This window comes from Diadema antillarum, unplaced genomic scaffold, assembly GCF_040938485.1.
Source record: "Diadema antillarum isolate AM-2024a unplaced genomic scaffold, OU_Dant_1.0 seq00001926_RagTag, whole genome shotgun sequence".
NCBI classification, from domain to species: domain Eukaryota; kingdom Metazoa; phylum Echinodermata; class Echinoidea; order Diadematoida; family Diadematidae; genus Diadema; species Diadema antillarum.
Window position 1 is genome coordinate 155,032 of NW_027272589.1, and position 14,276 is coordinate 169,307.

The following is a 14,276-nucleotide window of genomic DNA, read 5'->3' on the forward strand; positions in this document are numbered from 1 at the left end:
CCCGAGATTTATAACTGGGACATATCTTTAGCTGTGTGCATAAAAAAGTAACCAAATTTAGATGTGCATTCTTCATTTTTTGATTCTTTTTTTTTCACCTTTCTTATCATTGGTGTAATTGTATATGAAAAACAAAATGTGAAGTATACTAATTGTATAATGGGACACATTCGCAAGCTCTCAAGCTTGGAATTGGATGGAATATGTCAGTACAAGTAGTGAGTTTCAAATATATATGACAGAACTTTGAGATACCCTTCATTGTTTTGGCAATAACTTGTGTACGAGAAATCAGAGTTGACATATCGCTGTTAATGTCTAAGAGCGTCATAAAGGTGCTTTTGATTACCGTAAGATGTACCGGTAAATTCAAGGTACATATCTATGATCCATTCTAGAAGTAGAAGGACAATGTGAAAGATATTTGTCACATAGTTTACTATTACTCTGCACAAGCTTCAGGGATTTTTTGTATAAAAAGAATTAGTGCTTTTTGTCAATGTGGTAACTTCCTTTAAAAGAAAAAAAAAGTAATCATTTGATGGAAAGAACGAATATTTTTCTTCTTATTCAATGTACTGACCAAATTTCATACATTTTTTATTTACATTGCCCTTTTTATGACAAAATATGCATCTCGTTTGAGAATTTGTAGAAATACAATGTATATTTGATGTTCATTTTAAAGTAAACCATGAAAAAGAAAACCGCTGTTAACTTGTCCCTCTTCCATGAGACATATAATAAAATGTTAATAATTTATATGTAAGTATGCACTGTATTCATCATGTTTATGTTCTATTTGTTGTTGAATTGAAGTCTCTGACTTTAGTTTTCGAAAGATTGTGGATTTAATTGACTGAGAAACTGTGTGTAAATCTATGCATGCTATTTTGCTTCATGTCTGGAGTGTTACCTTAGGTAATTGTTTGTGAAGTCAGTGAATGCATCCAGTATATAATTATTTTGGTTTAAAAAAAAAGGTTATAATTATCACCATATAGGGTGCAGAAAGGTAACCCTATATAGAGACGTGTGCAAATTGTATTGCATCCTATATTGCGGTGACTTTATCACCCCATAGGGTGCAAAATTACAACAATAACAGTATGAACCATAATGGGTGCAGGTATGAGGTGCAGAAGGGGAACCCTGTATAGAGGTCCATATTTGCACCTTATAGGGTGTTGAATATAGGGTGCTAAATAAGAACCCCCAAAAATAGAACCCTAAATGGAGCCGCTGGTGTTACAACGATATGAACCAGAAAGGGTGCAAATTTGCACCTGAATTTTTGTTCACCCTATGGGGTGCAGAAAGGGAACCCAATGGAGGGGTGCAAATATGCACCATATCTGGTGTTAAATATAGGGTGCTAAATAAGCACCCCAAAAAATAGAACCCTAAATGGAGCCGCTGGTGTTACAACGATATGAACCCTATTGGGTGCAAAAGGGAACCCAATGGAGGGGTGCAAATATGCACCATATATGGTGTTAAATATAGGGTGCTAAATAAGCACCCCCAAAAATAGAACCCTAAATGGAGCCGCTGGTGTTACAACGATATGCACCCTCTAGGGTGCAAATTAGAACCGTAATTTCTCTGTGTGTAGCCTGACCAGACGCCGTGAGAACAGCGTCTGATAGCTATAATGTTCACTGGGGCGAGGAACGAATAACACTAGAAAGCAAAGTGTGGGGCAGGGGGGGGGGGAGGGGGCAGGGAATGTCTCATTCCCTGCACTACGCTTGCCCGTGTCCGCCGGGAACATGGGGTGAACGCAAAATGAGATTATTACATAAGATCATTACGTTTGAATATGAATTAGATAATCATGAACTATGAAGGGAAGGCTCACAATGGAAAGTAGATGGCTAATATACTTCATTAAATTGCAATATGAATTCATTCCGTTCCATTAACATGCTAGAAGCCCCCCCCCCCCCCCACCACCAAAAAAAAAAAAGAAAAAGAAAAAGAAAAGATGTTTATTCCGTCTCCGGGTAAGTGTGAAATGCTGAAAGGAAAGAGTCCGAACCTCTTCTACTCTCTTGCGGGGGCGGGACGCGTAGGCACCGGTAGCGGAAATCGGGGCAGCAGTCGGTGGCAGTCAAGTAGCAGAACTCGTCGCAGTAGCACAGTGTGTCGAAGTAAGGGGTCGTACACTCGTCGTCTCGACCAGGGCAGCAACCGCGGACGGAGCAGTACTGCGCTACGACTCCCGTGAAAGCGAGCACCTGTAGGAGCGTCAGTGCGCAAAGTGCGAGTGACATAATGATGGGTACCCCCCTCATGATTCCGGCGTCTTCGTACTCGATATAGTCCGGCAAAAGTCGAAATCTGCAGAAATCTGCAGTATAGATCGAAAAAAAAGACAGCACGAAATATACAAGTTTTGGCGATCATTTAAGAGGCTTGTGCGTACATGTTTTGCTTGCGTGAAATTATGGACATGAGTTAGAAATTTATGTAATAACAATTATGGAAAATAGGGCCTACAAGTTCAATAAAGCCGACGAAATCACACTAAACGAGCATGGCGATATTTTGATCAAGAATGCATTACAGGGCCTAAGCTGAGCTCACGCGCATCACAAAATAAACAGAAAGAGGCTGTTATTAAAAAGAATAGTGTCAATCTCCCTCCGCTGCCATACCCCTTAAAAAACATAAAAAAATTCGAGAATGGCGATATGAGGAATAGGTAGAATACCACCATGAGATTGTAAAAAAAAAGAAAAAGATGACATTTGATTACCACCAGGAAAACAATATAAAAAGGCCTATGGATCTGTTGTGGAAAAGGTACGAGATGAAAAGCAAGGCAACCATAAAAAGAAGTATCGAAACTTGCTTTTAAAACCTGAAAAGGACTATAGGTCCGGGTTATGATAATATCCCGCGTTGCTCTGTGGTCGTCTGTGCGTCGTGGAGTTCGACATTCAAATATATCCTTAGTACTGATGTGGGCTGTGATCAGTTTTCGTCCCACGCTCGGTCAGACAAATGCACCCGACAGTATTCGAGGTGAAAGAGTTTGAAAAAAAAAAATCACCTCTGCTAATAATTGCATTAACGGCTGATTGGACGCAACGGCCGAATCTGTGCAGAGAAATCCATGGGAAAAGTAAAAGAGAAGATGAGTCACTAAGTCTATTTCATGAAGACGAAAATTAAAAGGCGAATTATGATTAGAGATTATTCTGGGATCTCTCCCAATCAGAGAGTCGTCCATGTATCTTTCAATATTTTTTAAATCTGAATGGGATTATTCTTTGCAAAGCCCGGGAACAAAGTGTCTGATGGGTGCGCGATGAAGCGTGTTATCAGGCAATGCAGCGGATCCTTTGGAGTTTATAGCTTTCATTTCAGTTGCATTGTGAAATTCCAGCCAATGTAAACTAATGAGACAAGAGCAGAACAATCAAGTGCGTGTTACATGGCCAGCAGTCTCTTTTTTTTTTTGCAACTCTTAAAGGACAAGTTCACCCTCATAAACATAAGGACTGAGAGAATGTAGCAATATTAGGAGAACACGTCATTGAAAGTTTGAGGAAAATCGGACAACCGGTTCAAAAGTTATGAATTTTTGAAGTTTTTGTGTAGTACCCGCTGGATGAGAAGACTACTGCAGTGTATGAATAACTTAGATGTCACATGCGTACAACAATATAAGGAAAATATGAGACCGTGCACCTCAAAACGAACATAAAGTCGCACACACTGATTTTGCGTGAGGACTGAAAATAAGTGAAATGGGTCAACCTAGCCAAACTTGACTTTTTCATATTTTCTGAAAAAGCGGGTCTTCTTTTACATTATACTAAAATTTGGTATCATAAAACGGGCAGGAAAGTGTGTTTTTTAAGCAGTTTATCTCGAACATTTTTGGCAGAATAGTGTGATTAGGTGCGTCTTTCGAATCCCTTTTTCATTTCTGTAAAACCTTGTCCACACTCTTCACTTTCAACTCTAATAATTTTTGAAAGGATAGTGCTACTGCTTTAAAAGTTGGCATTAAGTATGGACAGAATGAGTTAATGAGGCATGCTTAATTTCAGTTTAATCTGATAATCCCTTCATTGTTGTTACTCTGGTGGTTTACTTCCTGTTTTTTGTCCCATTCATCGCACAGCCAGCACGGTTTGGTAAAGATTAAGCGCTTGAATAGACACTGTACTTCAGAGCCTCTTTTCTCAGTTCATACTTTTCCTGAGTTTGTGCTTTCTTTCCAATATTTAGATAGGTTAGGAGAGTCCATTTGATTTGAGTTATACATCATTTTAAAGCTTGAAGTCTGGTCTTTCAGAATATGGTCTTAACTAAAAACTCATATCTGGCGACTTTTTGTTTGTTTTGAGGTGCACTGTCACATATAAAGAGAATTTCACAAAATTCCATCTTTTGAAAAAAGTACATACTCCCTTGACTCGTTACCGACATAATATGTTAGGGGTAATATTATTCCCCATGCTTTTAGAAAGAGACAAGTCAAGTGCTCTTTTATTATGCGAAAAAAAGTGAAAATATGTTGAATTTTCTTTATATTTTCTTTATCCTGTTGTACGCATATGACTCACAAGCTGTAGTAGTCTCCTCATCCAGCGGTTCCAACTCAAAAATTTTAAAAATTCATAACTTTTGCATCGATTGTCCAATTTTCCTCAAACTTTCACTGATGTGTTCTACTAATATTGTTGCCGCTTCTCAATCCTTATGTTTATGAAGGTGAACTTGTCCTTTAACAATCTGCGCAGTGTCTCTATTTCTTTAATAGACACATTCATTCGACACAATAGGCCTACTTGCCACTAGCCTAAAGAAGAATGAAACCCAAACATTATGTGAATTGAGAGAATGCAGTAATATTGATATGTGAGGTAAGTCTTAAAGAAAATCGGACAATCCACTCCAAACTCTTGAACGTATAAAGTTTCGGTGACGCCATGGCTGGATGAGAAGACAACACTACTTTTTGTGACGTCATGTATGAACAACGATATAAAGAGTAATTAAACTATAACATTTTTCACTTTATTAGTATAATGACAGAGCATCTGACATTCCTCTTTCAGCAAATGTACCCACTCATACATTTACCAGTAACAAGTCGAGGGAATGTGCACTTTTTAGCAAAAATTTGATTTTGTGGAATGCACTTTGGTTATCGTTGGGCATACATGACGTCACAAACTGTAGTAGCATTCTCATACAGCGGTGGCTGCACCCAAACTTTAAACATCCATTACTTTTCACTGGATAATCTGATTTTCCTCAAAATTCGCTGATGTGTCCCACTGATTGCTGCTTTCATCTATTCCAGTATTGTATAATTGGATTTCATCCCCTTTCATTCAGCCGACTGGTGGTATCGCGTTAAAACGTTTAGTTTGCATCTACATCAGTCTACAATAGTCCAGTTTTCTTTACGAGAAACATTCTTCTTTTTTTTTTCTTCTTCTAAATCTTCAAATTCCTCTATCTGTTATCACCCTGATATAACACAACGATCAAGTTAATGGCAAGTGAGTTTGATACTTGTATAGGGTGTTGATACTAAAAAGTTGCCTGGGAGACGTTTACTTTCCGGTCGGGTTAATAGGCCTACATGACACATACAATGCCAATACGAAATGCATTATTAAGTGCCAACTGTCAGATACTCGTCAAGTGTAATTTCATACCCTTTTTTTTTCTTTCCATAGCCTGAATACAGCAAACATTAACAATTTATTCACTGGGAAAACAGGTCAGACGACAAGGCCGTCTTGAACAGAAGCAGTGACCGGAGACATAGACATAATCATTAAAATCTCTGAGACCATGGTCGCTCCTCCAGTATTAGTACTGTTTATTATTATTATTATCATTATTATTATTATTATTATTATCATTATTATTGTTATTATTATTATTATTATCATTATTATTGTTATCTCTATCTTCACAAGATATCTCTTGGAGATCAATATCACGTCATGTTCCATCCTGGCACCTTAGACTTCCAGTACTTTTCTCAGGATTCGCGCCGTCCCCAGCAATGCTGCTTTTTGGAGCGTTTGCACTCGATCGGGCACACCAACATCGTCCAAGTGCCGTCGCAGCTGCTTTGGCGTTGTTCCGAGTGCTCCAACGACAATAGGGATCACCTTCGTTCTCATATTCCACAGGCGGCGAAGCTCTCTGGCAAGGTCTTGGTACTTTTCTATCTTTTCCTTCTCCTTCTCGGCTGCAGCGGCTACTCTGCTGTCTCCCGTTACCGCGACATCGACGATCGTGCACATCTGTCGAGCCCTTTCTACGACGATGATATCCGGACGCATGTGCTGGATGACATTGTCAGTTTGAACATCGAAATCCCACAGGATTTTAACTTGACCATTTTCAAAAACTTTCTCTGGTTCGTGCATATACCATTTGCTCTCACATGGTATTTCATGTTTTCTGCAAAGCTCCCAGGGAACGACTTGTGCCAGTTTGTCATGTCGTCTTTTGTACTCTTTTTGCGCCAGTTTACTACAGCCATATACGATATGTTGCACTCGGCATATCCTGCATGCGGCATCCACATTTCTCTTCTGTATCTTGGCTTTCAGAGCATTCGTTGACAGTGCTTGCTCTTGGGCAGCGATGATCAGTCCTTCTGTCTCCTTCTTCAGTTCTCTTCTTCTTCTTCTTCTTCTTCTTCTTCTTCTTCTTATTATTATTATTATTGTTTCTCTTATTATTATTATTATCATTTTTATCATTATTATTACTATTATTATTTCATTATCATTATTATTATCATCATCATTATCATCATTATTGATATTTTCACTGTAATTATGGATTTACTGTTACTGCTATCTTGCGGCAAAGGACAATGGTTTCCTTGTATGACAAATAAATAGAAAAATAAATGAAATAAAACAAAACGAAATAACGTTGACATCTATTTATGTCTACAAATCGCCCATGGAGACAAAAAAAAAAAACAATGCTCGCCGATGCATGTCGATACATACCAACATTAGATTTAAACCACTATGATTGATTTCTTATAAAATATGGAATGTAAAACCCCTGCTAAATATTCCATTCCAAAAGTCGACGGGCAATGATTGGGCCAAAAACACTTGTTCATAGTTTTCTGCAGTCTGCCCCTTGTATACAAAGGACCAACGGCTTCAGAATTCAGTCTGTTCAGAGAATGTATACTTTACCAATGTTCTCTGAGCTGATCCGTGACTTGATATGTGCTCCTAAGACTGACAACATCCAGACGCGTGGTGGTCCTCTCGCAAGCTTGTCTTTTTTTCTTTTTGTTTCTGATTGTTTGACTTTTCTTTCACCTTTCAACCGTGTTCGCACCATTCCCGACTTACCAGATGTGAAGCACATTGAATTTGAATTACCAGCTATTTCTTCCTGTTCTTTTTTTTTTGTTCCAAAGAGTCCATAACTCTAAACACCTTACTCTCTTTCCTATATCGTTCCTGGGAGTGGTATTTCTCGCCCCCTCAAGATTGAATTCCCAGGTTTGGCTTTTGCGCCTCGCAAATCTAGACAGCTGTGTTTGGTTAATGTATATAGTGCAATCCACTTCCTACAATGTTGTTACGATGTTGTTGCTGTTGTTGCTGATTTCGTTATTCTTGCTGTTGCTGTTGTTGTGTTTTGTTATGGCGTTTACGTGTTTTGATAGGCATGTGATCCTAATGATACATCTACAATGTATTTAAGAAAATCCACATCCTTGCGGATGCCATGATTGAATAGCTTAGGAAATACAAGAACATAGATATGAGCTGGAAAATTACTATATCTGGTGTAGAAGATATGTCGGTATCAAAGTAAAAAAAAAAACCCACAACAACAACAACAACAAAAAACAACAACAAAGGAATAAAATATGTAATAAAAAACAAGCCTTTAGCAGACTAGGAGACTAAGTAAGTTGCCCCTCTGATTAGGCTCTGATAAAGATGGACTGAAATATTATATCATCGAATATCAAAAAAGCAATAAAAGATAACAAAAATATGAAAGACTTATGGCATAGCAGCCCCACTCCAATACGTAATGTGGCGACGGATTTTAAGGGAGATGAATCCAGTTGTTCAGCACTGGATATAAGTAGACCTACACAATGTACTTGAGTATTTCCCCTGATGTCGAAGTTTTCGACGCATTTGACCTCTCTTGAAGCAAAGACGTCCTAACAAGAAAACTTATTGTTAGGGTTTTTATTCTATTTCTGTGCACTGTATAACTCTCACCCTTATACTCTTCTCCATTCTAACTCTAAATCGTACAGCCCACGAGTCATACAGCCCACGAGTTATACAGACCACGAGTCATACAGCCCACGAGTCATACAGCCCACGAGTTATACAGACCACGAGTCCTTCAGCTCATAAGTTTGACACTAAGGGTGCGTTCGAGACTGACACATTAAGCCCCGTGCTGTACATAATGTCGAACTCGTAGGCTGTTTTTACCTAAGTTCGGAACTCATGGACCTTTTTTTTACGATAAACTCGTGGGGTGTATGACTCGTGGGTGTCAGTCTCTGACATGGGTAATAATATCAAATGTTTATAGTACATGTTGGCAATTGGTAGCTAGGATGACATGTCAGCATTCATTGATAAAAAAAGATCAGCAAATCAGTTTAGGATGACCAAAGACTTATGTTATCTAAAAGACAAGCGGCTCTTTTCCACATGTATATGTTTCATCCACCGACTTCTTTAACCAGGAAGATCTCTGCAAAGTCTCAAGGGTATTCAAAAAGTCTTGGGGAGGTAATGAATTTGAGTGATGTTCGTTATTCCGAAGGTTCATTCATCTGAAAAGAAAGACAAGGTGCGTACTAACGAACCTTCAGAATTACGACCCTTATTTGGTTTTCTGATTAACGAATCTTCGGAGTAACAAACCGTTTTTTTTTTTTATTGTCGAGTCAAGGAACCTTCGGAATAACGATTTTTATTTCACTTTCGGGTTAACTTACCTTCGGAATAGCAAACCTTATTTCATTTTCGGAATAACTTGTCTTCGAAATAACGAACTTTTGGATTAACGAACTTTATCTTACTTTTGGATTAACAAAATCTTGGGAATAACAAACTGTAACCCTTAATCTATATATACGGTCTTCTTTTTTTCTGTCTATCTGTCAAGTTCATGTTGTTTCTCTCTTTTTTTAGCTTTCTACCATCCGTATTCCTGTTTTAATTTCTCTTTGGTTATTCCTTTTTTATCGACTGCCTTGCTTGCAGTCCCTTTTCACACCAAAGTTTATCTTTCTCCCTTCAGCATTCCCGAATAGGAATCACACGCGTGCGTTTACAAACGGCATTATTGCGCGACGGTGGCCTCGCCTTTACCACGTAGCGATGTGAAAGGTCAAGTCGAAGTAAGAATCCATTATTTGATGTGTCATAATGACTATGTCACCCATAGTCACAGTAATATTTTCCAATAGCAAGGCTGATGCGCGTTTCAATCTCGGCCACACGAACTACACATATTGTTGTGCAGTTTGCCAACTGCATGAACCCTCGAAGCAGTACGACGTACTTACATGCATGTGTAAAAGGCCCACCCCAGTAGGCCTGTTAATAAATTGTCCTTGTGATGGCAACGGCATGGACAACAATGATGTGAATGAAATATTGCAATAACAAAATATGGAAGTACAACTGGTGTCAACGGTGTTCTAAATAAAGAAGGGCCTAGGATATCTATTTGGTTATATAGATACTTTGAAATACATAATTTTTGACATCATTAAATCTAACTGGTAAACCGTTACTGATCGTGTTTTCCGAAAGTATTCAGATGAAAAAAAAATACTCTCAAAATTTTGAGAGGATCCCATACAGCACTTAAATCGTCCTTTGACAGATACGAGGAATACGAGGATTTTGAGTTTCTGTTGACTTGAAGTAAGTGCATCTTGTGTTCCTTGTAGTTCATGTACAAAAAAAAAATAAACACACAAAAAAGCAACCGTAAAATCTAATCTTCAAATACTTAGTATCATTAATGCCACAATATCTTGAGAGAAATATTTCAGGCTAATTTTTGACGCTGAATATCGTATATGTTGTTGTTTTTCATTTTCCATCTGTGAAGATGGCTGGATAGCCCATATTCAGCTATACACTAAGCTGGTCTTCCATGGGGTCCAGTTGGATGTGGGGTGGGACCACTTCACCGGGTTAGACACCCTGCTCTTTGCGATGAATGAATGAAGCGGGATCTTTTACGTGCATGAGCTGTGACTCTCTCAAACACGGGACCTCCATTTTATGTCCTATCCGAGGGATAGAGTGTTTTGCCTCTTGCTAGAGGGGACGGTATGTTTACACACAACATTGCTCAGTCCAGACTCGGGTTCGAACCCGGGCCGCGTGATCGTGAGGCAGACGCGCTACCGACTGAGCCAACTCACCGCCCTGGCAAAATAGAATTGAAACCGAGTAAACCTGTAAAAGAAATACACTGCAGTTGAGAAGAGCTCGACCCATCTTGCACATGCCAAGTTGAAGTATTCTGCTTTTGTGTATGAAATGTGTCGTATAAGGACAATGGATGAATTGAAATAGAAAATACAAACATGTATCTAACATGGCGCAAAACAAAGAAAAAAAAAAGCCCCACGATTCCACCGAATCGAATTTGGATCTGTGAAAGCGGCGTAATAGTTATTGTCGTTTTCGACAGCGAAAAATGCCAGGATCCCAGATCTGTGAGCGTGTGAAAAAAGGTAAACAAAGGAGTTACACGCTAATTTAAGACATGCAGATGGAATTATTTGAGCAAAACTGGAAGAAAAAAAAGGCAAAGAGAGTCGAAACAAACATAGTTACTCTGAACCTGGTGATCCTCTTTATTTGCTTTATATAGACAATCCTCATGCCCCGTTCTATCAGCTATTGCAGTGCCAAATAATATATTTCCTATAAACTTGTTATCACCTTGATGTGCTTTTACAGGCGAAAACCTGAAATATGGAAAATATTAACCTTGTACTTCTCGACATGCAGTCACAAGTTGATTATGTACAATTGTATCTTTTTTATCTTACGTACCTGCGTGTCCACCAATGGGGGCAAGTATGAATGCGGTAAAATTATCCTCCGAAGAGATGGAAATATTTGCGACGGTTCAACCTGCCGAGCGACACAGTTCCAGACGGGATTGTGGTGTGGTCGCTAAAATATCGCTTTTCTTGAAGGAAAACATCGAGAAGTGTGTTCAAATGACAGCTGCCAACTCGGGCCTGCACTGAGTGGGCGTGTCGAAAACACTCGAATCAAGTTTCGCGTTAAGCCTCATTCAGACGGGGGAGAAGTTTTAACTACCTCTGCCGACGTTGTTTCTTAACGAAATTTTATTCTGGCATTAAACCGTGGTCCAAATCTAATCTTACTTTGATTTCTGCCAATCCCTCGCCACTCCTTCGAATATACTTTCTCGCCCCTTCTCTCTCTCTCCTTCTCTGTCTTTCTAACCTTATTTTGCATAATAACAACAATCGTCAGCATCAATTTCAGAGTTCATGCCTCTTATCTTGTTTTTTCCCCTTTTCCAACCATGATTATTTCGATAACAAGGCAAAAACTTGAAGTTCCTGATTTAATCTCACTTTTAGTTCTGCCAAGCCCTCAGCACGCCTCCAACTCTCTCCCTTGTTCTCTCTCTCTCTCTCTCTCTCTCTCTCTTTCTTCCTCTGTCTATGGCACTTTATATGTTACCTGACTGTACTGTAATCTGCATTGATGTTTTTAGTCCCTGCTTCTAATGTCTTTTCTCTCTTTCGAACGTACTTAAATGACAAGGTTCTGACGATGAATGCAATATACTTGACTAATACAACCAGTGAAGCAATGGCCTTAAACCCACAACTTCACGATGCATTTGCGCCCAGTACTTTACCACAGTACGTCGGCTCGAGTAGTTGAGCATAAGTATTTCATGAGCTTTTGCTGGAGTTTTTAAAAATCGACAGCTCAATTTATTGTTGTTGAAATTGAATGTCCCAGTGTAGGTCTACCTAATCCAAAAAAGGGGGTGGGGTGGAATTGCTATAGGGTCTATTGTTGCATCTGTCACTGGAAAAGAAATTAAGTCCTCCAGTATTGTTGCGGGCATTGTGCAAAAGAATCCAGTGCTGTACTCTTTAGGGTGTTGTGAAAGAAAACTAGGTACTTCTGTAATCTGGGAGGGCATTCAATTTTATTCACGCTTCCATCGACAATATTCATTATGATCGCCATACTTAGCGGCTTATCTTTTCGATTTCCACCCGATTACATTTAAAGCAACTGAACGACTGAATGATATATATTTTTTTCAGTGTGTTTTGTTTGCAATCACAGTCTCGTGAATACCTGGTTTGATTGTTTGAAAGATCGCGGATTCGAATTTCATTGTTACGGCCGGCTCTTTCCATTTTTCAAAGGTAGGGGCTCTATAGATGATGTCTGTCATTGCCCATGGCATGACTTTTATATTACACACACAGGGGACTAACAAAAATTACGAACATCATAGTTATAGGAGTTGTGGTTGACGATATCTCACAAAGATGTTGCAGCGTTGAGCGGGACAGTAGTAGATCAATATGACACCTGTACGACTATTATTGTTATCAATGAACGCCGTGGCAGCTATCGTTATTTATCGAGAGTTTATTTAGGCCCTTGATCTATTTGTTCAGACATTTGGAAGGGGAAATGCCTGCTCCCTTTTCAAAATACTGCCGTTGACAGTATATGTCACTTGGCAGAAGTAGGACAGTCTTAGACTGCTTACAAAGACGAGCCTAGTGTGAATAATTTCCATCTATCTGTTCGACTCTAATTGGGCCCTTCGTGCGGTAAATAAATATTTGCATAATTCACCTTTTCAAGATCTCATGTCCATCAAACCCGACCCACTCATCTTGCACCACAGTAACGACATTTAAGCGATGCGGTATAGTGGAGACAACACATAGATTTCGGATCGCAGAATATTTCTCCCTCATATTGTTCTCCTACATCTTGATAAATCTATTAACGACTTCAGTCAATTCATGATTGATATAGTGAAAAGAGTAGTCTAGCTGGCAATTAAGGCAATAGACCTACACTACGTCTTTCTGGAGCCACATAAAGATACAATTTCATGATGATGGAGCCCCATCATAATTATGATCAACTGATAACCATCACAACGCCACTCTTTTGTTTTTGCCCGATGAACGTCTCATTTTTTTTTCGGGCATTACCCATACTAATACTGACCGGTACACAAACGATCAGCTCCGCCGAGTAGCATTGCATGTGTACAAATGCATCCCAACTTTTTGTTGCGAAAGTGGCTGCCGCGAAAATGAAATCATATCACCGTTTTATAAAACAAATAGCGCACATAACTTCTTTTGGTTAGGAGTCAGCAAAATAGCTGTCTATCCTCCGTGATTACGGAACAGCAAAAAACACATTCGGCCATGCTTCGTGTGTTTCCAACTTTTCCAAAGTTACCACTGGCAGATTATTCTTCCCAACACGATGTGTTATGTGTTATAACATGTATGTTAATGGTCACGACATGGTGTACTTATGGTAGTTAAACTTTGCAATAAGTGTATACGGCTATTTTCATCATTCTTTATCACAACGATTGAGAAAACAGAGACATGCAAAGGGCTAGGTTGTCGACATGACCAATAGGAAAGGAAGTTACACACAAAATCCAAAACATAATTTTGTTGAGAACAATAAAAAATCAAGAACTTATTACTTTTCTATGTGCCGAAAAGACGCATCACTATTAGACTTACCTTTTAGATGATAAGCATTGGAACGCATATACCAAATAATGTTGTTTGGCTTTTGGCAACGTGTTTGAATATTGAATTCTACGAAAAAGACTAAATTTCGAACTTACCTGGATGTCCTTCCAAAGAGATCTCTCACAACATGAATAACAGGCAGCTCTGCAATTCGGCTCAACTGCCTGACATTGGTGTAGGTCTTATTTTCTCGTAACGTTGAACTGTTTGTGTCGCGATGTTTGGTAGACGACTGTGTTTAAAGCCTTTGTATCGCCTCAGCATTAAAGAGCACAGTTACCCTCACACTGGATTTCAAAATGTGAGGGGGTCCTTTCTTCAGGAGCAAGCGGGACATGCGTCCATCATAAATGAAGTTTTCTGCATTGATCACGAAATGTTTAATTCCCCACTTCAGCGTTATTCTGGGTTTTGTTGTTGTTTTTGTTGTCATTGTTGT

General features: G+C 39.1%; 1 protein-coding gene across 1 annotated transcript in view; it reads right to left on the reverse strand.

Moving 5' to 3' along the window:
* The window catches only part of LOC139713215 (uncharacterized peptidase C1-like protein F26E4.3), a 33,860-nt gene that overhangs the window by 12,875 nt on the left and 6,709 nt on the right, over nt 1–14,276 (reverse strand). Inside the window, exon 2 of the mRNA XM_071624962.1 lies at nt 2,042–2,240. Within this exon, the coding sequence (XP_071481063.1) occupies nt 2,042–2,240 (199 nt within the window). The remainder of the gene's footprint in view (nt 1–2,041; nt 2,241–14,276) is intronic.